At 39.4% G+C, this 25,769-nt stretch overlaps 1 protein-coding gene across 2 annotated transcripts in view; it reads right to left on the minus strand.

Moving 5' to 3' along the window:
• adcy8 (adenylate cyclase 8 (brain)) overlaps nt 1–25,769 on the minus strand; it is a 345,854-nt gene that overhangs the window by 94,379 nt on the left and 225,706 nt on the right. Inside the window, exons 8-10 of one of the 2 annotated variants that reach the window (XM_051928959.1) lie at nt 18,484–18,681; nt 16,921–17,021; nt 2,253–2,454 (exon numbers count right to left, since the gene is read on the minus strand). In XM_051928959.1, coding sequence (XP_051784919.1) covers nt 2,253–2,454; nt 16,921–17,021; nt 18,484–18,681 — 501 coding nt within the window. The remainder of the gene's footprint in view (nt 1–2,252; nt 2,455–16,920; nt 17,022–18,483; nt 18,682–25,769) is intronic. The other variant, XM_051928960.1, reaches the window with a different exon arrangement.

Genomic DNA, 25,769 nt, shown 5'->3' on the forward strand with positions numbered 1-25,769 from the left:
TCACCAGTGTGTTATAAAGCCTGAGCAGACCCTCCCGTGACTGTTAGCCTTCTTAATGGCCTGTGAACACTGTTTGGTAGTTGATGGTGTCGAGTCCACTTCTTCTTCTTCTTTTTTTGGCTGCTCCTGTTACGGGTTGCCACAGCGGATCATCTTCTTCCATATCTTTCTGTCCTCTGCATCTCTACGACTCCTAAATCCTTCGCATAAAGTGAATGTTAGATTTTCAGACCTCCCATTGTGTATTCCGTCCTCACATATTTACTTCCTATGTGTAATACTTTACATTTACTGACATCAAATTCCATCTGCCACAAATAGAATGTCAGGTTATATAATGCCTTGATGTGTGGAGTAAAAGTTCAAGGAAGTTCTGCTGAAGCTTTATAGTACACTGGTGAGTCCTCATCTGGAGTCCTGTGTGCCGTTTGGGTCTCCAGGCTACAAAAAAGACATAACAGCACTAGAAAATGTCCAGAGAAGAGCAACTAGGCTGATTAAAGGGCTACAGGGGATGAGTTATGAGGAAAGATTGAAGGAGTTGAACCTGTTAACCATTTAATGTCAGTAAATGTAAGGTGTTACATGTAGGAAGTTAAAATATGAGGTCTGAAAATCGAGAGTACACCTTATAAGAAGGATTTAGGAGTCGTAGTGGACTCTAAGTTATTGACTTCCAGACAGTGTTCAGAAGCCATTTAGAAGGCAAACAGAATGTCAGGTTATATAGCTCCTTGACGTGTGGAGTACAAGTTCAAGGAGGTTCTGCTCAAGGTTTATAACACACTGGTGAGGCCTCATCTGGAGTCCTGTGTGCAGTTTGGGTCTCCAGGCTACAAAAAGGATATAGCAGCACTAGAGAAAGTCCAGAGAAGAGCAACTAGGCTGATTCAAGGAGTACAGGGGATGAGTTATGAGGAAAGATTGAAGGAGTTGAACCTGTTAACCATTTAATGTCAGTAAATGTAAGATGTTACATGTAGGAAGTTAAAATATGAGGTCTGAAAATCGGGAGTACACCTTATAAGAAGGATTTAGGAGTCGTAGTGGACTCTAAGCTATCGACTTCCAGACAGTGTTCAGAAGCCATTAAGAAGGCAAACAGAATGTCAGGTTATATAGCGCCTTGATGTGTGGAGTACAAGTCACAGAAGGTTCTGCTCAACCTTTATAACACACTGGTGAGGCCTCATCTGTAGTCCTGAGTGCAGTTTGGGTCTCCAGGCTACAAAAAGGACATAACAGCACTCGAGAAAGTCCAGAGAAGAGCAACTAGGCTGATTTCAGGGCTACAGTGGATGAGTTATGAGGAAAGATTAAAAGAGCTGAGCCTTTACAGTTTAAGCAAAAGAAGATTAAGAGGAGACCTGACTGAAGTGTTTAAAATTATGAAAGGAATTAGTCCAGTGGATCGAGACGGTGACTTTAAAATGAGTTCATCAAGAACCCGGGACACAGTAGGAACTTGTTAAGGGGAAATTTCACACAAACATTAGGAACCACAGACACTTGGAGAAAGTGACCAAGTAGTGTGGTAGACAGTAAGACTTTAGGGACCTTGAAAACTCGACTTGATGTTTTTTTTAGAAGAATTAAGTGGATAGGACTGGTAATAATAATAATAATAATAATTCTTTACATTTATATAGCGCTTTTCTCACTACTCAAAGTGCTCTCCACACAGGGAAGGACCCAGGAAGCGAACCCACAATCTCCTTACTGCAAAGCAGCAGCACTACCACTGTGCCACCTGGTGAGCTTTGTTGGGCCGATTGGCCCGTTGTCTTCTGAACCTTTCTAATGTCCTAATGTTTGAACACAGCCAGCACACAAGCAAAGAACAATCCAATGCAAACCACATGCTAAGCCCAACTTAAGAGCAAAATCCTCCGCTAAAAGACTCTGACAGTTAAATTTTCTTTTACCGCTGCAGCAACGTCGGCAGAGGAAGGTAAAAATAGCATCAATTACACGGCGCTCAGCAGAGCGAAGAAACCCCAACATTCGATGTGAGCCGCTTGAATTAAATTAGAGAAAGTGAGACGAAAATGTTATTTTCAGAATGCTGACTGACTGCGGGGAAAAAAAAAAAGGAAAAGCAGGAGGACGGGAGCTTCATTAAAATCTGGACACATTTGACAAACACAAAGCAGCTTTGATTTTCACAGTCCAACACAAAGCATGATGAAGAGACGCCCGGCACAAGGATCATTTTCTTTTCCACAATCAATACCCCCAAGTGTCATACTTACAATATTTATCATCGCTGCGAGGAAGTTGATGAGAATGGATGCGAAAATGATGACATTCCTGGCTAAGTAGGTCTCATTTATCCAGCAACAGGTTTTGCGCAGCACCAGCGGCAAACATTTATAATCCTCAGCCGTGGTTATTAAGACAAGAGCGGAATGCAGCATGATAAGAATGGAAAACTGGATCACCATTGTCATCATCCTGTGAAGATAAATAGCACAAACAAAGTGAGGTTTGGTCTTGAAGATGACTTCTTTCTACTTTGCTCAGACCTGCATTTAGCCGTTTCCTGAATTGAGTACAGGGTCATTAAACGACCACGGGTTCAAGGCAGGACATCATGATTCTACAGACCCTTTTCTGTACCTTTTTATTTCAATTACCAATTGTAGAAAGCGAGACCCTATCTCAGCAGCATCGGACACATTGGCAGAACTAACTCTGGACAGGATGGCTTACAGTGCCTATAAAAAATATTCACCCCTTAGATGGTTTTCACATTTTATTGTTAATTAACCTTTGAATCCCAGTGGACTTAATTTGGCTCTTTTGACACAGAACAACATAAAAAAAGTCTCTTAAATGTGAACATTTATTTTGCTGATGTCTTTATCCAAGGTAATTTACAACATTTGAAATACAATTAGTTCCATTTCTTTTGTTTTTTTTCCAATTGTATGAAAGTGTCACTAGTGGGATCACAACACACAACATCAGGGTCTGAAGACCAAAGCCTTAACCCCTACAGCACACGCTTGTCTGTTATTACTGATCCAAGGTGATGTACAATATTTGAGATACAAATAGCTCCATTTCTTTGGTTTTGACCATTGCAGCACAGGCAGGTGAAGTGTCCTGCTCAGTTACACATAGTCTCAGTAGTGGGATTTGAACCCACAAACCTCAAGAACTGAAGTCAAAAAGCTTTAAGTGCTACAACACACTGCCTACCAGTTATGGCTTCGGCTGACACCATTATCCAAAGTAAATTACAATATTTCAGAAAGCAATGGGTTACATTTCTTTTATTTTTCCCATTGGAGCCCAGGCAGGTGAAGTGACGTGCCTATGGTCACACCATATCAGTACCAGGATTTGGACTCACAACATCAGGATTTGAAGTCCATGGCCTTAATTGCTATGAAGGGGAGCCATTAGACCAGTTCTCATGTAGTAACTTGTTTGCGAATAAAATGAACAAGAATCGTTAGACTGATTTTCGGGTAGGAATTCGTTCATAATTTAAACGAATGAGAATCGTTTGACCTGTTCGCAGGTAGTGACTCATTCGCGAAGCAAATGAGTGGGAATCATTAGACCAATTTGCACGTAGTGATTAATTTATGAACAAAATAAATGAGACTCGATAGACCAATTCACAGGTAGTGACTCATTTACGAAAGAAATAAAGGAGGATCGTTAGACTAGTTAGGTAGTGACTCATTATTTAATCAAATGAGTGAGAATCATTGGACTGATTATTGGGCATTGACTCATTCATGACACAAATGAATTAGAGTTATTAGACCGATTCTTGGGAAGTGATTCGTTCATTAATCAAATGAATGAGAATCATTAGACTGATTTTTTGAGTAGTGACTTGTTCGTGAATCAAATGAACGAGAATCATTTACAAATCAATTGAATGAGAATCTTTAGACTGATTTTTGAGTAGGAATTTGTTCAAAATGTAAATAAATGAGAATCGTTAGACCGATTTGCAGGTAGTGACTCATTTATGAATCAAATGAATGAGAATCGTTAGACTGATTGATTCTTTGGCAGTAATTCGCAATACAATTTAAATAAAGGAGAATCGTTAGACTGGTTCTCAGGAAGTGACTCGTTATTGAATCAAATGAATGAGAATCATTTATGAATCAAATGAATGAGAATCGTTAGACTGATTGATTCTTTGGCAGTAATTCACAATACAATTTAAATAAAGGAGAATCGTTAGACTGATTGATTCTTTGGCAGTAATTCACAATACAATTTAAATAAAGGAGAATCGTTAGACTGATTGATTCTTTGGCAGTAATTCACAATACAATTTAAATAAAGGAGAATTGTTAGACTGGTTCTCAGGAAGTGACTCGTTATTGAATCAAATGAATGAGAATCATTTGTGAATCAAATGAACGAGAATTGTTAGCCTGATTATTGGGTAGGCATTCGTACATAATTTAAATGAATGAGAATCGTTAGACCGGTTCGCAGGTAGTGACTTGTTCGTGAATCAAATGAATGGGAATCATTAAACCTATTCCCATGTAGCAACTCATTTCTGAACGAAATAACTGAGAATTGTTAGACCAATTCACAGGTAGTGACACATTATTGAATCAAATGAGTGAAAATCATTGGACTGATTTTTGGGTAGTAACTTGTTTGTGAATCAAATGAATGAGAATCGTTTGACTGGTTCTCAGGCAGTGCCTCATTTGCGAATCATTTGAATGAGAATCATTAGACTGATTTTCGGGTAGGGATTTGCTGAAAATTTAAATGATTGAGAATCGTTAGACTGGTCCTCAAGTAGTGATTCATTCATGGATCAAATAAATGAGAATCATTAGACCAATTCGCAGGTAGTGACTCATTTATGAATCAAATGAATTTGAATCGTTAGGCTGATTTTTGGGCAGTAATTCGCAATACAATTTAAATAAAGGAGAATCGTTAGACTGGTTCTCGGGAAGTGACACGTTATTCAATGAAATGAATGAGAATTGTTACACTGATTTTTGGGTAGGCATTTGTTCATAATTTAAATGAATGAGAATCATTAGACCGGTTTGCAGGTAGTGACTCATTTGTGAATCAAACGAATGGGAATCATTAGACTGATTTTTGGGTAGTGACTTATTTGTGAATCAAATGAACGAGAATCGTTTGTGACACAAATGAATGAGAATTGTTAGACGGATTCTTGTGTAGTGATTCGTTCATGAATCAAACGAATGAGAATCATTAGACTGATTTTTGGGTAGTGACTTGTTCTCAAATTAAATGAACAAGAATCGTTAGACCAGTTCTCGAGTAGTGACTCGTTGACAGATCATATGAATGAGAATCGTTAGATTGGTTCTTAGGTAGTGACACATTATTGAATCAAATGAGTGAGAATCATTGGACTGATTTTTGGGTAGTAACTTGTTCGTGAATCAAATGAACGAGAATCGTTAGACTGGTTCTCAAGTAGTGCCTCATTTCCGAATCATTTGAATGAGAATCATTAGACTGATTTTCGGGTAGGGATTTGCTCAAAATTTAAATGATTGAGAATCGTTAGACTGGTCCTCAAGTAGTGATTCATTCATGGATCAAATAAATGAGAATCATTAGACCAATTTTCAGGTAATGACTCATTTATGAATCAAATGAATGAGAATCGTTAGGCTGATTCTTGGGCAGTAATTTGCAATACAATTTAAATAAAAGAGAATAGTTAGACTGGTTCTCGGGAAGTGACACGTTATTGAATCAAATGAACGAGCATCACTTGCGAATCAAATGAATGAGAATTGTTAGACTGATTTGTGGGTAGGCATTTGTTCATAATTTAAATGAATGAGAATCGTTAGACCGGTTTGCAGGTAGTGACTCATTTGTGAATCAAACGAATGTTTAAAGAAAAAAATCATTAGACTGATTTTTGGGTAGTGACTTATTTGTGAATCAAATGAACGAGAATTGTTAGACTGATTTGCAGGTAGTGACTCATTTATGAATCAAATGAATGAGAATCATTAGACTGATTCTTGGGCAGTAATTCGCTATACAATTTAAATGAAGGAGAATCATTAGACTTGTTCTTGGGAAGTGACTCATTATCGAATCAAATGAATGAGAATCGTTAGACTGATTTTTAGGTAGTGACTGATTTGTGAATTAAATGAACGAGAATCGTTATTCTCAGGTAGTGACTCATTTGCGAATAAATGGCATTGTAATCGTTAGACTGATTTTTGGGTAGTGACTTGTTCTCAAATTAAATGAACAAGAATCGTTAGACCAGTTCTCGAGTAGTGACTCGTTGACAGATCATATGAATGAGAATCGTTAGATTGGTTCTTAGGTAATGACTTATTCACAAATCAAATTAAAGAAAATCATTAGACTGGCTCTTGTTTAGTGACTTGTTCACGAATCAGTTAAGTGGAGAGATACAGGAGATTCTTATTCATGCAACGAAATGAAATGAAATGATGCAAAACGAAAGACACGGGTAGATACTGATCATTCTGTCAGCGTTGTGGTATCAGGTTGCTTCCCAGTAAGAGGGGCTTGGAAACTGGTCAGGATTTACAAAGTAATGAAAACCTGCTCCAGACAAAGGTGAACCTAATATATAAGTGAGGTAAGAAGCTGCTTAGGACCCCCTAACAGACCTAATTCCAAATGAAAATTACACATCAACTGGTGAGTATTATTTAAGTTTTCTTGACGTATTAATAAAACACTAAACAAAATTGCATGTTTTAGCGTTTGCTTGAATGCACCTCCTCACTTCCTTGTGGGAAAAGTGGACTGTCCCATCATTCTTGGACACAGCACAGGCAGCCAATTAGAACAGTTGCAAGAAATTCACAGGAACTTGAGAAGCAACCACATAAAGTGAGCGTTGAAACCTACGGGCTAACAGCATAAACCTGCAACAACAAAATTAACTTGTAGATATCTCTCTCAGTCAGACAAACAGGAAACAAAGAAATTTGTGGACGAACTCCTGAAACATACCTCTTTCTTGCAAGCTCATCCTGAATCTACCCCACCATGTGGTAGCACGAGTGCTGCATGTGTAGCCCTAGCAGCCCCCAAGCACAGTCTTAAATACAGAGGAAGGTGAAAATGTCACGTCAGGTCATTTTCTAACCTGCTCAATCCTAACCAAGGCCATGGGGAGGTGGACACTGGAGCCTATCCCAGTTAGAAAAGGGCGTAAGACAGGAACAAACCCTGGACAGGGCGCGAGTTCATTGCAGGATGCACATGCACATCTGCACACAAACCACACACCAGAACCAATTTATCATCACCTGTTCACCCAACCTGGGTGGAGTGGTGGCTCTGAGGCTAGGAATCTGCACTGGCAATCAGAAGATTGCTGGTTCAAATCCTGTAAATACCAGAAGTGACTCTATTGCATTTGGCCCTTGAGTGAGGCCCTTAACCTACAACTACTTCGTCCTGGGTATGACGTTAATCTGTAACTAGGCCCTCCAGTTTACAGGGAAATCTTGGGGGTCTTGGGCAGGATTGGCACTCTAGCCACTGTAAAAAACCTGTTCCATTCCATCTGAACTAGTGTGGTACTGAGGTGTCACCCGTTGCATGGCTGAACTCGGGTCCTAATCTGGGATCCTGAGGTGGTTTGTCATGTGGTGGGTGCGGCAGTGAGACCCTTTCCTCTGTTCACCCAAATTGCATCTTTGAACAGTGGGTGGAAACCAGAACACCTGGACAACATGAAATCTCCACATAGGGAAGGTACAAACTCTAGCAATAAAATTACTCTTTAGTAACACAGATGAAAATGTCGGTGGGCCTCTTCCCCTTCAACATGACAAAACGACCATCATGAACGACAAACCTGGTTCTGCCCAAAACAGATATTGACCACTGTTCATTGCTGAGGTGAAGGACAGTTCAGGCAAAAAATAAACTTTATTCTGTAAGTGACCATGTCTGCCAAATTACTAACATTATTTATTACATTCAAATGAAAAATAGAGGAAGGATAAGTAGACCACCGATGGTTGTGATGCCCAGGGGCCTCATGTATAACGCCGTGCGTAGAACTCACACTATAACATGGCGTAAGCACAAAAGCGGGATTGTGCGTACGCACAGAAAAATCCAGATGCAGGAATCTGTGCGCATGCATACTTTCACGTTCTTCTACTACATAAATCCCGATTTGCGTGAAAAGTAACGCACGTGCACGCGCCTTCTGTCCCGCCCCAACTCCTCCCAGAATTACGCCTCTTTGAATATGCAAATCAATATAAATAGCCTTCTGTGAAAAGACAATGGGAAAAGCACGGGAGAAAATATAAGAATTTCAGTGAATACCAAGTGGAGGCAAAGGAAAAACATACTATTTGTTGGTTTAAACAGTGATATAATCAACAAAAGGAAGCTGATCGAGTGACAGAGTGTCGGAGAAACTCGAAGGCTCAACTTCACAAAGTCGCACAGTGCCCGAAATAAAAAAGAAATCACATATCAAAGTGGCCGTGAAAAAGCGAGTCGTAGCCCACCGTCTGAGTGTCATATGAAAGCTTATTAGGGTACAGACAAAAAAAGGCACACAGTGGGGGAAAAAAGCACGAAATGTCAACTTTAATCTCGAAATTTCCACTTTAATCACGTAGTTTATTTTGCCATTAAAGTAGAACATCATAAACTTCATCTTAAAATCGTTTAATTTACTAGTTTCTCAAATCCCATTGTAACTAAAGTGGCACGTTAAATGCTTTGTTCTGTATTTGATCTTCTATGTGCTCTACATGTGTGAATCACTACCTGCTTTTTAAACGGGCTTTCTCTTTCTCCGACAGGACACACAATCCATTACATTCTTGATATTACAGCTCTCTGAATAATTAAAATACTGAGATGTATACGTGATATCTTTTTCATGATGATAGGAATGAAAGCATGTTATTAAACATGGGAACACGGTGGCGCAGTGCTTGTTCATGTCTCACGCAAGAGGCTTGCTGCGCCATGCGCGACCTTCAATGAAATAATTTATCACAGCAGTACTGTCTCTTTCAAACGTACTAACCTCCAATTCCTGTCCTTACTTTTCTTTCTCCAAAAACTCAATCGCCACACAATAAGCTATGTAATAGACGTGAAGCCATCTGTAAGCTTAGAACTTCGATTCTTCAAAACTTTTAAGGAACATTGAAATATCTTCGTAGTACATGTTTAATTATTATATCCGTCTATCTTTCCAGTGTCGCGTCAGCACCAGCAAGAATACAGCGCAAGTCAGGAACAATTACTGAACTAGCTAGCGCTGTGGCACCGTGTCCTCACATGTTTAATTATTAACAATACAGATTATTTAAATGAAGTTAAAGTTTTATCTGTATAATATAATCAACATGTTTTGCTGCATTTGTCTTAGAAATGAATACCGTCATCACATGTAAATACGCCCTTTGTAAAGTGGCGCAGGTTGTGCAATATTATAACTGTAGTGCAAGTTTACAGTGGGGTAATTGTACTTATAAGTCCAAATATTTCTACAAGGAGCACTTGATGGACTGATTTAGTGCCTTTAGAGTTCTTGGGATGAAACTGTTTCTAAATCGTGAAGTCCGTACAGGGACTAAAGCGTTTGCTGTGGCTCAGGCAGCGTCTGCTTCATGCTGTGTACCGATAATTCTCTTTCCAATCAGCTGCTGCTGTGATTTCCCACTCAGATACAGTGATATAAATACTCCGAGTGGTGCAGTGAGAGTAATATGGAAAAAGATGATCTGCTGTGGCAACCCTTAACAGGAGCAGCTGAAAGAAGATGCAGTGAGAGTTACAACGCTAAAGCAGTTATGGTATTTGGAATACTATGGCTATTCCCTGGACCATTATATTGCTACAGGTTAATTACAATCAGATGCATTACACTAATAAACAATATGCAGTTAATTTCAGTGTATTTATAAAGCCACGCCAGGAATGTGGATTTAAGAAAGAAAGGGTGATCACACAGGAACAGTAGCACTGCTTTGACACTGGGTGCCGCCAGTCTGCAAAACCGGGCAGATAAATTGCGTACGCCAAGGAATGAGTTACCGTGGAAATGTGCGTGGCTTTACGCCAAGTTTAGGTTTTATACATCGCGATTTGAGCGTGGAAAGGTTCGTACGCAACATTTCTGTGCGTACGCACCGTTTATACATGAGGCCCCAGGTCACCTGCAGCTGGCATACTCCTCACTGAGTAAAGTCTAGTCTAAGGAAGATGGACTGGGATAGGCTTTTAAGTGTGGAGACAATCGAGGAGAAGTGTAAAAGGTTTAAAAAGTTCAGCATAATGAGAAGTCAAGTAAAATGACACCTTTTATTGGCTAACTAAAAAGATTACAATATGCAAGCTTTCAAGGCAACTCGGAACCCTTCTTCAGTCAAGATGGAATAGAGAGCCTGGAATTCCCTGTGTTTATACAGACGCCAGGACAGATAACAGCATTGGAAAACCTTGGGTCGACTGAAATTTAAAGAATGAATAGACCTCTTCAGGCTAGGAGAGGAGAACAACGTATAGTCAAGATCTTTTAATAAGATAACTGTCCAACAAAATCTTTTGAAGATTTTGATGTGTTTTCCATACAATTTGTGGTCAGGTTGTCTGGATCAATGAAAGAGATGTACACAACCCTCATACCTGGTCATCAAACTCTCGTCTCTATTTAAACCATATTGTGATGTGTTCAATGTTAATATCAGTTTAACTTCCCATTCCTTTCTCTCTTGCTTTGTTCTGAAGTTGCCCGTAAGCACTGTGACTTTAAACTCCTTCTCACAGTGTCAATGGCTGCTAATGTGAGCTCCTACAGGAACATCCCTGTTGCCATGCTTAATGCAGAACCTGTGGAACTTCATTCTCTGGTGGAGTGTTTGTCCATTTTCTCCCACATAGAGTGCAGTGTTAGGACATTTCACACAAAGAATTAGGTAGACCACATTAGATAATCTGCAGGAAAATGATCCTTTTATGCTGTGTTCTTGTTGGCAATTTGTTGTGGGTTACAAAATCTGTACATTTTGGGTTATATTTCCATTGTATTTTGTTCAAGACAAGACAACAGATGAACTACATTCAGGACAAATCAAAGCATGTTTTCTTCCCAGTTATATCTCACTTTTAAAACAGCTGTTCCAAAAAAGAAAGAAAGACATGCTGGTGGCTCAGGCTATCAATTACGTTATAACCTGAAAAAGAATGGACATCTAATTATTTTACAGCCTGGGAAAGGAAGACCTGCCGATACCTCAGAGAACATCAAAAAAGTGTTATTGTTTGGGAAAATTGAAAGTGAATTCATTCATCATATTGACCAATCAGGATATCTAACAATCACATCTTGCAAATGAATTTTAGAATAAATATGCCTCGTATGAGGAGCGATATAGGAAGGAGGGAGGAAGAAGAAGGGTCGAGTATGTTAGAAGATATCAGAGCGATGGCAACGTTCAGCCGTTTCCATCTGGTCATCAGAAAAGCATCATGAACAACTACGAGTGGTAGATCACAAGCCGCCTGCGACATTCATCCTTGTCATCTTTAACTTTTTGTAAGCTTTTTCTAAAGACTATATATATCCAGACTTTACTATCAGTCCTACTTTCTATTATTCTTTGTTCCACTGGTATTATTATTATTCCTGTAATAAATACCATGCTGCTTTGTCTTAATGTCTAGAGTGATTGAAGTAATAAGGTAGATTTGAGCACCTGATGCAGCTGGAGGTTTGCCATTACCTCTGTGCTGCGAGGTTTATTAAGGCTGAGGATGAGAGCTCCACCCAATAGTGGTTGGCAGAGCAAATGTTGGCAGCAATGGGCTTAAGGCAGAAAACCGTCCTGGTCAGGAGGCCAGTCCATTACAGTACATCACTCACACACTATTCTAGGATGTCGTTCTACAAGAACTTTGGAGTGTGTCAGTGGGAATTTGTGCCCATTCAGTCAAAAGAGCATTTGTCAGGCTGGGTACTCATATTGGATGAGAGCCAACACCCTGGCTCGCAATCAACATTCTAATTCATTTCAAAGGTGTCCAGTAGGGTTGAAGTCAAGTCTCTGTGCAGGCCACTGTAGTTCCTCCATAACTTTTTGGAACCAGCATGATGCACTGGGGCAGAGTCAGTGCTGGAACAGAAAATGGTCTTCACAAACTGGAAATGCACTGTGAATTCTCTAACATTCACAGTACCCTTCACTGGAACTAAAGGGGCCCAGCCTAAACCCTGCCATGATCCCTCCTCCACGAAACTTGGCAGTAGGCACTGTGCAGTACAGAAGGTAGCATTCTAGCATCCACCAAACCCCAATTCATCCATCAAACTGCTAGAGAGTGAAGCGTGAATCATTACTCCACAAAAACACATTCCCACTGCTCCAGAGTCCAATGCTCTACACCACTCCAACTAACTCTTGGCATTGCACATAGTGATCTTCATGAGCCGCTCGGCCATGGACATCCAGTTCATGAAGCTCCAGATTCACAGTTCTTCAGCTCATATGGCTTCCAGAGAAAGTTTGGAATTCTGCTGTGAATGGTACACCAGAAGATATGTGATTTCTACACACTTCAGCACTCAACAGTCCACTTTGTGATCTTGTGTGGTCTATCTCTTCATGGATGAGCTGTTGTTGCTCCTTGATGATTTCTCGTCACAATAATAGCACTTGGAGTTGACGGTAGCAGTGAAGAAATTTCACAAACTGAATTGTTGTCAAGATGGTTTCCTATGACAGTGCCATGTTTATAGTCACTGAGCTCCCCAGTACGACCCATTCTACTGTCAATGGAGACAGCATGGCCATGTGCTTGATTTCATGCATCTGTTAACACCTGTACTCAATAATTTGGTTGGAGGGTCATACAGTCTATATTATATATATACTTACAGGCCACTTTATTAGATACACCTGTTCAGCTGCTTGCTAATGCATATATCTAATTAGCCAATCACATGGCAGCAACTCAATGCATTTGGGCCTGTAGACTTTGTCAAGATGACCTGCTGAAGTTCAAACCGAGCATTAGAATGAAGAAGAAAGGTGACTGAAGTGACTTTGAATGTAACATTGTTGTTGGTGTCAGATGGCCTGGTCTGAGGATTTCAGAAACTACTGATCTACCAGGATTTTCATGTACAAAAATCTCTAGAGTTCACAGAGAATGGACCAAAAAAGGGAAAATATTCAGTGAGCAGCAGTTCTCTGGGTTAAAATACCTTGTTCATGCCAGAGGTCAGAGGAGAATGGCCAGACTGGTTCGAGCTCACAGAAAGGCAACAGGAACTCAAACAAGCACTCGTTACAACTGAGGTATGCAGAAGAGCAGCTCTAAATACACATCACACCTAATCTTGGAGCAGATGGTGGGCTGCAGAAGCAGGAGACCACAGAGGGTGCCACTCCTGGCAGCTAAGAACAGGATACTGAGGCTACAATTCACATGGGCTCACCAAAATTGGACAAACATTGCCTGGTCTGATGAGTCTCAATTTCTTCAGTGACATTCGGATGGAGGGGTCAGAATTTGGCGTCAACAACATGAAAGCATGGATCCATCCTGCCTTGTATCAATGGTTCAGGCTGCTGGTGGTGGTGCAGTGGTGTGGGGGATAGTGTTCTTGGCTCACTTTGGGTCCCTTAGTACCAATTGAGAGTTGTTTAAATGCAACGGCCTACCTGAGTATTGCTGCTGCAGTATACTCTTCTTCTGATGGCTACTTACAGCAGTATAACACACCATGTCATAAAGCTCAAATCATCTCCAACTGGTTTCTTGAACATGACTGAGTTCACTGGACTCCAATGGCCTTCACAGTCACCAGATCTCAGTCCAGTAGAGCACCTTTGAGATGTGGCAGAACTGGAGTTTCTCATCATGGATGTACAGCTGACAAATCTGCAGCAACTGTGTGAAGCTATCAGGTCAATATGGGCCACAATCCCTGAGGAATGTTTCCAGCACCTTGTTGAATCTACGCCATGAAGAATTACGGCAGTTCTGAAGGCAGAAGGGGGTCCAACCCGGTAATGGCAAGGTGTATCTAATAAAGTGGCCGGTGAGTGTATATTTATATATAGACAGTATCATGTTGTCATGCACATGTGTTTACGGGGCACTTTTAAGAACCCTGTAAGGTAAACAAATCCACCCCTGGCCAAGAGATGGCACTTTTGCTAACTTCTTTATTGTTTCCATCTACAGTTCTGAAGGGCAAATCCCAGAAAATACCTGACCTCATTTCCCCTCAAGCTGTGGATGTCCCTTTCCTTGCAGGAGAACCGGCACATGTACCGGCCACTCACAGGAAGTAACTGTTCATTTTGGAACCTGCATCTATGAGAGATGAAGCACCTGCTCAGTAAACCGATTCAGACACACCTTGAACCACAGCTGGAGGAGTTAGTTTTTGGTTTTCAGCTCTTTATAAACAAGGTTGTCAGGGTGGTCCCCATGTCTTGATAGTGTCATTCTCTCATTCTTACATATGTATGCTATTAGACATGTAGACATAGCGAGTGTTTATGGGTTTGTGCTGGACAAACATATAGAAGAAATTAAGTGTGACACCACCACTAAATTTTCTTTAATTTGATTCCTTAGCATGGAGTAGGAGAAACATCCAGAGGAGTGCTGATGCCATGTAATTTGGGGTTCACCCAGAAGTTGTCATTTGCTCAAGGAAAACCTTTTGAGGTGACCTGAGTTCCAAGCCTCTGAAGACCTTTTTTGGCAAAGACAGCAGACATTGTTTGTTTCCCTAGCAGGATTGTGCTTTATTTTCATTCTTTTGGACATTGTAATTAAATGGGACATCTTGCAAGGACCCCAACCCCCATTTCTTTGTTCTTTGTCCTAATTCATAATACACAATAGTGCCTGTGCTACAAAAATGTGATATGTACACTCACTGAGCAAACTATTAGGAACACCTAATACACCTGCACACCCATGCAATTATCTAATCAGCCAATCATGTGGCAGCAGCACAATGTGTCACAACTCTTCTGATGGTCAGTGCCATTTACTACACTGAGTGCTGAGTTGGTAACATCACTTCAAGAGAGGCTCACCAAACTAACAATCTAAATAAAAAGGCCGCCTCAGTTATTGGACACACTCTGGAACCCCAGAAGGTAAGAGAAGAGGAGAGAATGAAAAGAAAGCTGAGTGCCATTTTGATCAATGCTGCACATTACAAATTATTTAGCAGAAATGTGTCATGAAACGTTACTGGGGCTCCGTTATGCCAAAAGGCATACAACTTCATGACACCTAATTTAGACTGTGACTGTCAAGTAAGAAGTTGTCTTCCTTTTTATTCTTTCTGGAGTGTGTTAAGGCCATTGTCTGTCTGTCTGTCTGTCTGTCTGTCTGTCTGTCTGTCTGTCTGTCTGTCTGTCTGTCTGTCTGTCTATCTATCTATCTATCGTATATTGCCTTTCAGATCTATCTATCTATTATATAGTGCCTCTCATATGTATTTAATTGATACATAAGGCACTATATAACAGACAAATATGAAAACACTATATTATAGATAGATAGATAGACAGATAGATAGATAAGGCACTATATGATAGGTACAAGTGGATAGATAGATATTTTATTAATCAGGGGGGAAGTTCAATTCACCGCACTCTTTTGTATTTACAATAAATATAGACACTGCTGAGGGGTGTGCTGACCACCACAAAGAGAACTCATGACATACAGTAGATTCAGACAGGATTCAGAGCCCCTTTATGCTTCTGCACACTTTATTGTGTTGTAGATTTCATTTTAAATGAAGAAATTTGCCATTTTTGCCCATCAGTCTTCACTCAGTAACCCTTATTAACAAGGTGAAAACACATTTTGGTGTGGCCAGTTACCACTGGTTTTCAGTTCCCACCTAAGAATAAAAGATAGCACACTTTGAGGCATCAAGAGTTCCTTGGCCCTCCTGCCTATCTATCTATCTATCTATCTATCTATCTATCTATCTATCTATCTATCTATCTATCTGTCTGTCTGTCTGTCTGTCTGTCTGTCTGTCTGTCTGTCTGTCTGTCTGTCTGTCTGTCTGTCTGTCTATTTATCTTATAGTGCATTACATATCTATCTATCTATCTATCTATCTATCTATCTATCTATCTATCTATCTATCTATCTATCTATCTATCTGTCTGTCTGTCTGTCTGTCTGTCTGTCTGTCTGTCTGTCTATCTATTTATCTTATAGTGCATTACATATCTATCTATCTATCTATCTATCTATCTATCTATCTATCTATCTATCTATCTATCTATCTATCTATCTATCTATCTATCTATCTATCTGTCTGTCTGTCTGTCTATCTATCTATCTATCTATCTATCTATCTATCTATCTATCTATCTATCTATCTATCTATCTATCTATCTATCTATCTATCATATAGTGCCTTTCAGATCTATCTATCTATCTATCTATCTATCTAGCTGTCTGTCTGTCCTCACAGGTGGCGCAGTGGTAGTGCTGCTGCTTTGCAGTAAGGAGACTGTGGAAGATTGTGGGTTCGGTTCCTCCCTGTATGGATAGTGCTTTGAGTACTGAGAAAAGTGCTATATAAATGTAATGAATTATTATTATCTATCTATCATATAGTTCCTTATTTATCTATTGTCCATTATATAGCACCTTTCATATCTATCTATCTAATAGACAATACATACATCTAAGGCACTATATATCTATCTAGATTTCCCCCTTGGGACAAATAAAGTTCTTTCCCCCAGTATAGTGGTCCTAAGAATTTGCTCAGTGAGTGTATAACAATGAAGACACCTACTGTATGAGGTACATCGCACCATCTACAAGCCCTTGTATTAAATAATCATTTTTCTTTTAAGACAATGAGCCATTTTCGTGAGTCAGGATTACCTTGATGAAGGCAGTAGACTCTGGATTGCGGTGATGAATATGAGGACTATAAAAGCGCAGACCAGGTTCGACTTGAAGACTTCATCCCTCATCTGAGAATACTGTGAAAAAAATAAGAGTAAACAAACAGACAAACAGACAAAAAAGACAAAAAGAAAGAAAGAAAAAGAACGGACTCAGAATGACCCACAGTCGCTTTGCATTGAACAGGCTACCAGTACAGCGACGACAAGCTGGGGCGGAGGGCATTGATTTTCTTCAGGGCTTTCCAAGTGTATTTTCTTTACAGGTAGAAACTGCCTAACTTTAAAACGATATTGAAGATTTTTTTTTGTTTATTAATTCTTTAATTATTCTAGTAGTCTGTAAGATTCCAGCCCCGATTAAAATCATGCACTGGCCCCTTGTTCAAAAAGGGTGCTGGGAAATTAGCAAGAGGATGTTTAGTAAAGTTTTAACAACTATGCCAAAAATGGAGGACCAACATCCACTAAGTTTACATTACAGAAATTAACGTAAAATGAGTAAAAGAAAAATGTATAAATGATTAAATTATAGTTAAATATAAAAAATATATATATATATATCAATTCAACTGAAACCTTAAGGGTACATAAAAGCAGGAAACTTGTGTAACAAAAGGGGAAAAGAGCGCAAAAAAAGCTGAAAGGATGTAGAATGTCAACTGCTTGAACAAGAGTTGGAATGAACACAAGTCCACCACATCCATTTCCTCATGAGTAAACTAAAGGAGTTCCTAGTCCTAGAATGACGAAACATTCATTTATTTTTTTTTTGGGTGAGGGTTAAAACGAATAAGCGTTGAAGCATCTGAGAAATGCTCAGTTTGGAGACGCGGCACGTCCACGGCAATCCGCTGAATTCCTGTGCAATTGTTAGCAGGCTCTTACGGCTCGAGAGTATTTGTAATTCAATTTGAAAAGGGATTCTTCACAACTTTCTCCAAGATCTGCTTAGCATATGGAGAGTTTTGGGAATTGTTTAGTCAGCTTAACAGAAAAGCAAGGCTGTTGGCAGAGAACGTGCTTATCGTTTCAAAGCCTGCAACTTACACCCAAAACAAAGGGATAAATTTAGTACAAAAAAAATCATCATTTTCAGAAATATTGGAAATAAATGGAAATCTTTGCCAATAGGCAGCTGTCGAAAATTGAATTCATTGAGAGAAAATCTGGGCAGCCAGGGATTTGGGATTGTTCTGGGTGTAAAGGTACGGCAACACATCCTTAGGATCGCATGTGCAAATCTGACGGAGGGGGATTTATCCACGGCCTCCTTCACGATGAATTAGGAGACACATCAGTCATGTCAGTAAGTATAATTTAATCTTTTATGAAAAGAGAAAAGGAGTAAAAGCAAATTGTCAATGCAGTATAAACAGAAATTCAAATTAAGGGAATTAAAAGAAAAAAAAAATCTTTAGCTTACTCATGCTAAAAGTGTGGTAGGCCAAATGATTGAATAGATAAATAGATATTTGTACTCCTTGTTTCATACAAAAAAAAAAAAACAAAACAAAAAGGCTTTCTAAGACCCAGCTACCTTCTCTTCCAGGCTGGAGTCTTTAAACATCAGTGAGAAAGGCTTGATATGCTCTCTTCTCAATTTATCGCCACTCCGTAAGTCGATGGCGTGCTCTATTCGCTTGTTAATTTCCTCAGGCCCAGACTGGACATGCAAAGCTTGTGCAAGATGATTTGGAAGCAGATTTATTGAATTTCTTGTTAGGGCAGCCAGAGTCTAGGGGAAAGCACATGCAAATAAAATAAGCCTGCTAGTCCCCTCTAGTTTCAAGGCAGTGTTCTAAATCAAATGGATTACAGCACTCCATGCATTTTTCCAGACATCCATACATCTTTCAGACTGGACATGTTGCTTGGAAGAATACAAATACTTACTTTGCTTAATAACATCTAGAGAACTTATTAAAGGCACATTTCTTGAGTAAAAGTCCTCTGCTAATAATGTTGTTACGACACAACATTATACTCTGTGCAGGGAATTCATAAAAGCAATGCAGCATATACAGTACTGGATACGTGGGTATACTGAAGTTAGATACACGCACAGATACACGGGCATTACACGTACCTGCACACGATGAGTGCGTGGGCACAACAGGCATACGCAACTGATACGCACACTTTTGGTATATTTTTAGATTCTCTTTCACAATTATATATGTATGCATGGATCTAGATAGATAGATAGATAGGAAAGGCACTATATGATAAACAGATATGAAAGACACTATATAATAGATAGATAGATGTGAAAGGCACTATATGATAGATAGATAGATAGATAGATAGATGTGAAAGGCACTATATGATAGATAGATAGATAGATAGATAGGTGTGAAAGGCACTATATAATAGATAGGAAAGACACTATCTATCTCTCTATCTACTGTATCTATTATATAGTGCCTTTCCTATCTATCTATCTATCTATCTATCTATCTATCTATCTATCTATCTATCTATCTATCTATCTATCTATCTATCTATCTATCTATTATATAGTGCCTTTCACATCTATCTATCATATAATGAATTTTACTCCCTCTATCTATGTGATAGATACATATACAAATATATATGAAAGACACTATATAATAGATAGACATGCAAGGGACTCAATAGATAGACAGATGTGAAAGGCACTATATAATAAATAGAGTGACACAAAGGAAAGGCACTATGTGATAGACAGATATGAAAGACACTATAAAATAGACCGATAGATAAATAGAAAGATAAGAAAGGCACTACAGTATATAATACACATATAGATATGAAAGACACTATGTGATAGATACATAGACAAATAGATGTGAAAGTCACTATATAATAGATAGATAAGAAAGGCACTATATAATACGCAGAAAGATATGAAAGACACTATGTAATAGATACATAGACAAATAGATATGAATGGCACTATATAGTAGATAGACATGCACGGCACTACATAGATAGATAGATAAGAAAGGCACTATATAATAGATATAGTAGATAGAAAAGGCAATATGCAATAGAAAGATAGATAGGAAATGAACTATATAATAGATAGACAGACATGGAAGGTGTTATATAATAGATAGGAAAGGTACTTTATAAAAGATAGACAGTGAAAGGCACTATATGATAGATATATATTTCTTTAATTGTCCCAGGATATATATTTAGCTTATACAGTATATGGGTACTCCAATTTTCCACCCACATTGTTAACAGGTGATTTCATAGAGGGCTGCACAGTATGTTACCTACATATGTATATGTATACTGTATGTTTGTATATATATATATATATATATATATATATATATATATATATATATATATATATATATATATATATATATACAGTATATAGATATTGTTATGTTAATTATACTTGACATGCTATAATAATAGCAATAATCCAGGAGAACTGTTTGTGTATCTATCTGTCAATCCAGTTGCTATGTCTGTCGTTCCACTAGGATTGCGCATCACAAACATTTGTAGTAATAAAATGCATTGCATGTGTTATTCCAACAGATAGTGCATTACTAAGATTTGTAGCGATGTAATTTATTTGTGATGCAGCATCTGTTGGAATGATTCATTACTACATGCTGTGAAAGATAGGGACGCTGTCGACCCCTTGAACTCTGAGACCACATGTCAGGCACCAGATAAAAGTCCAAATGTTATTTTATTTATAATAACAACAATGTGCACAAAGCACCTACACTCCACAATACTCAATAAATCCACCAATACACAATAAACAATCAATCCTCCACTCTCCCAGACGCATTGCCACCCTTCCACCCAGCTCAGCTCAACGCTCTGCTGTTTTCCCAGTCTTTTATAGTCTCTAACCCGGAAGTGTTTCCCATCCTTCAGTCCATGTGACTCCTTATCACTTCCAGGTCAGATAAAAAGTCCTCCTCTTCATCCCGGAAGCACGTCATTCCTCTTGTCCATGTGACTCTGACGTACTTCCGGGGCATAGGGCAAATAGTCGCTGCTCCTCCCTGCAGCGCCTTCTAGCGGCCCCCGTGGTATCCAGCAGGGTTGTAAAGGAAAACTCCAATGTTCATAACTCCCTGCTGGCATTCAGGGCACCTCCATGCTGCAGGGAGGGCTCCACCTGGCGGTCTGGGGGTATTGGCCAGGATGAACGGCCAGCCATATATCACAAAGCATTACAAAAGAACACTCCAATAGACAGTACACTGCAGAACTTTAATGCTGAGGTCTATGTTGATTACTTTAACCCATCTTAAATGATTAGATAGATAGATAGATAGATAGATAGATAGATAGATAGATAGAACAACAACAACAACATTTATTTATATAGCACATTTTCATACAAAAAGTAGCTCAAAGTGCTTTACATAATGAAGAGAAGAAAAATAAAAGACAAAATAAGAAATTAAAATAAGACAACATTAGTTAACATAGAAAGGAGTAAGGTCCAATGGCCAGGGTGGACAGAAAAAACAAAAAAAAACTCCAGAAGGCTGGAGAAAAAAATAAAATCTGTAGGGGTTCCAGGCCACGAGACCGCCCAGTCCCCTCTGGGCAAATAGATAGATAGATAGATAGATAGATAGATAGATAGATAGATAGATAGATAGATAGATAGATAGATACTTTATTAATCCCCAAGGGGAAGTTCACATACTCCAGCAGCAGCATACTGATAAAAACAATATTAATTAAAGAGTGATAAAAATGCAGTGCCAGTTAAAAAGTGCAAGGTGGAGAGTGCGAGGCAGGTATAACAGACGATAACTTTGTATCGGGTGGAATTGAAGAGTCGCATAGTGTGGTGGAGGAACGATCTCCTCAGTCTGTCAGTGGAGCAGGATGGTGACAGCAGTCTGTCGCTGAAGCTGCTCCTCTGTCTGGAGATGATCCTCTTCAGTGGATGCAGTGGATTCTCCATGATTGACAGGAGTCTGCTCAGCGCCCGTCGCTCTGCCACGGATGTCTAACTGTCCAGCTCCATGCCTACAATAGAGCCTGCCTTCCTCACCAGTTTGACCAGGCGTGAGGCGTCCCTCTTCTTTATGCTGCCTCCCCAGCACACCACCATGTAGAAGAGGGCGCTCGCCACAACCGTCTGATAGAACATCTGCAGCATCTTATTGCAGATGTTGAAGGACGCCAGCCTTCTAAGGAAGTATAGTTGGCTCTGTCCTCTCTTGCACAGAGCATCAGAGTTAGTGACCCTATAACCATCATAAATAAATACTGTATATATATATAAATATACATAAACTGTATAGGGGCGGCACGGTGGCGCAGTGGGTAGTGCTACTGCCTCGCAGTTGGGAGATCTGGGGACCTGGGTTCGATTCCCGGGTCCTCCCTGTGTGGAGTTTGCATGTTCTCCTCGTGTCTGCGTGGGTTTCCTCCGGGGGCTCTGATTTCCTCCCACAGTCCCAAGACATGCAGGTTCGGTGGATTGGCGATTCTAAATTGGCCCTAGTGTGTGCTGTGTTTGTGGGTGTCCTGCGGTGGGTTGGCACCCTGCCCAGGATTGTTTCCTGCCTTGTGCCCTGTGTTGGCTGGGATTGGCTCCAGCAGACCCCCGTGACCCTGTGTTCGGATTCAGCGGGTTGGAAAATGGATGGATGGATGGATAAACTGTATATATACAGTATATATATATTAAACCTTGGGCTTTGTTGTCACTGCTTATTTCTGCTTCAGTGTAATGTGCAATAAGCACTTCTCATTCCACTAGAAGGGATTTTTGACATTAAATAAATTCTGCAGGTCTTAGAATGTCATCTGTGTCATTCGTATCCTTTAACCAAATCAACTCTCTTGACTACAATCCTTCAACCATAACACGGCAGTCATGGTCGCCCCTCTCCTAAATCACCTGTGCTCTCCATTCCTTCTGCAGTATCATCTGTCAGTCTCATTCTTCTACCAAATCATCTCTGTCATCTTTAATACTCTGGGGATCTTCTGTGTTTTTCGTCTTCTTCTGACTCAACTCTGCTAACATCACTTCTTCAACCCTGCCATTCTCATCTTTTGATCTTCTCATCTGTCGTTACATTATCACCTTTGTCCATCCAATTAGTCATCGCTTACTCTGCTGCTATCTTTTAGTTTTATCTTCATCTTTGCACCCAGTAATCCCTAACTGTTGCCAGTCACTTCTCATTATAATGATGTCTTCATTCTTCTGCTCTGTCAGCTCTCATTATGCCTGCAAGTTGACAGTATCGGATGTTGACGGTGCTGCCTTAGCAAGCCATGTTCAGTGCAGGAACTATTAGACATCTGTAAATCAACACAACATTCACAAATCTGAAGCAACTGTCTCTCAAGCACAGTGGGACCTCATCTTTATCGTTCCCGAGCACTACGTATAATGGAATGTGACGTATCGGGAAGCGTTTCTAGCATATCAAAGTTAGCTTTGCATGAATCCACTAAAGCGTACAGCATGTGTGTACATTATCAGCTTCAAAAACAACAGCTTTAAACACAAGGTACCCGTGTACAGTGTCGTTTTCTACACTGTAGTATGCTGGGCTGGTAACATCACGTCAAGAGAGGCCCACCGAATCATCAGGCTAATTACAACAAAGGCTTCAGTGACAGAGGTAGCAGTAGAAGAGAGAATGATGCCAAAACTAATGGCCATTGTGATCAATGCTGCACATCCTCTCTGTGAAACTGAAAGTTATGTCAGAAAGCAGACAAGCATGTTTAGTGAACACCAGGAGAGAAAAACCAGAAGATCTTCAAGCCAAGACTTAAGAAAAATATTGTAGCCAAAAACAGTAGTGAAAAGTCAGTACCACAAAAAGTCAAACGAGAAAAGTTTAAAGCAAAGGACACGCAAAAGAGTCTTGAATCGGCAGCTCAGATAAGGAAAGGACTGTTAGCCAACCTTTCAAACCATCATGTCGACATCTGAGGACGCACCCCTGGAATTGGTATCCAAAATGATGATGATCCATAAAACACATGATAGTGGCCAAAACACACCAAACAAAATGCATTACTACAAATATTTGTCATGTGCCATCTGTTGGAACGAATGCATATGTGTGTTATATGCTATTGGGTGTTGGATTCATAAAAGCAGTGAAAATATTTGTGATGCACCATCTGTTGGAATGACAAATGCAATGCATATGTCTCTTTAACATGCTATTTGGTATGGGATTCATAGAAGCAGTGTAAATGTTTTGATGTGCCATTTGTTGGAATGACAAATGCAATGCATACAGTATGTCTCTGTTAGGCATGGGATTCATAAAAGCAGTGTTAATGTTTATGATGTGCCATTTGTTGGAATATCAAAATGCAATGCATATGTCTGTTATATGCCATTGAGTGTTGGATTCATAAAAGCAGTATAAAGGTTTGTGATGCATCATCTGTTGGAATGACAAATGCAATGCATATATCTCTGTTAGTTACCATTTGGTATGGGATTCTTAAAAGCAGTGTTATTGTTTATGATGTGCCATCTTTGGAATATCAAAATGCAATGCATATGTTTGTTATATGCCATTGAGTGTTGGATTCATGAAAGCAGTATACATGTTTGTGATGCACAATCTGTTGGAATGACAAAAGCAATGCATATGTCTCTTTAATATGCTATTTGGTATGGGATTCAAAGAAGTAGTTTTACAGTTTTGATGTGCAATTTGTTGGAATGACAAATGCAATGCATATATCTCTGTTAGTTACCATTTGGTATGGGATTCTTTAAAGCAGGGTTAATGTTTATGATGCGTCATCTGTTGGAAGAGCAAAATGCAATGTATATGTCTGTTACATGTCATTGGGCATTGGATTCATGAAAGCAGTGTAAATGTTTGTGATGCACCATCTGTTGGAATGACAAATGCAATGCATATGTCTCTTTAATATGCTATTTGGTATGGGATTCAAAGAAGTAGTTTTAATCAGGGCTGTGTAGTTGGTAGATAAATCCTTCGACTCTGACTCCTTAGTTTCTGGTACTTCTGACTCCAACTCCCCAAGTCTGACTCCTCTGTATTTAATATGCTAATGTATTTTCCATGTTGATTGAAGGAAGGCAACATACACATCATTTAACCACCGAACTACTGGCTAGGAAGCTGACTCTCTACCGTATTGGCCATTTTAAACAAAAGACAAGAACCCCTGAACACACATCAGGCCATAGCACACACCTCCACCTACATCATTACACTTGTTTACAATCGTATTAACTTGCTAAACAGTTTATATCTGAAATAAAATGAAAACACTTTTTGTAATGTACCATAATCCAGATTACAATATGTGAATGTCAGGTTGTATAATAGCTCAGCTGAACTTCACACTAGTAGTAGGCCTAACACAACTATGCACCGGGCTTTATTCTTACATCAGAGAAGTAGCTAATTATGACTATTGTTTGTGAAATGGGACATCTGAATTTGCTGTATTTTTTTTTCATTACAATTTAAATTTATTAGGAGTTGGAGTTGGTAGATTTTTGCCGACTCCGACTCCAGGTACCCAAAATTGTCTGCGACTCCTCAACTCCGACTCCACAGCCCTGTTTTTAATGTTTTGATGTGCAATTTGTTGGAATGACAAATGTAATGCATATATCTCTGTTAGTTACCATTTGGTATGGGATTCTTAAAAGCAGTGTTAATTTTTATGGTGTGCCATCTGTTGGAATAGCAAAATGCAATGCATATGTCTGCTATATGCCATTGGGTGTTGGATTCATAAAAGCAGCATAAATGTTTGTGATGCACCATCTGTTGGAATGACAAATGTAATCACAGTTTCTTAAGCTACGAG

This window comes from Erpetoichthys calabaricus, chromosome 6 (assembly GCF_900747795.2).
Source record: "Erpetoichthys calabaricus chromosome 6, fErpCal1.3, whole genome shotgun sequence".
Lineage (NCBI taxonomy): Eukaryota > Metazoa > Chordata > Cladistia > Polypteriformes > Polypteridae > Erpetoichthys > Erpetoichthys calabaricus.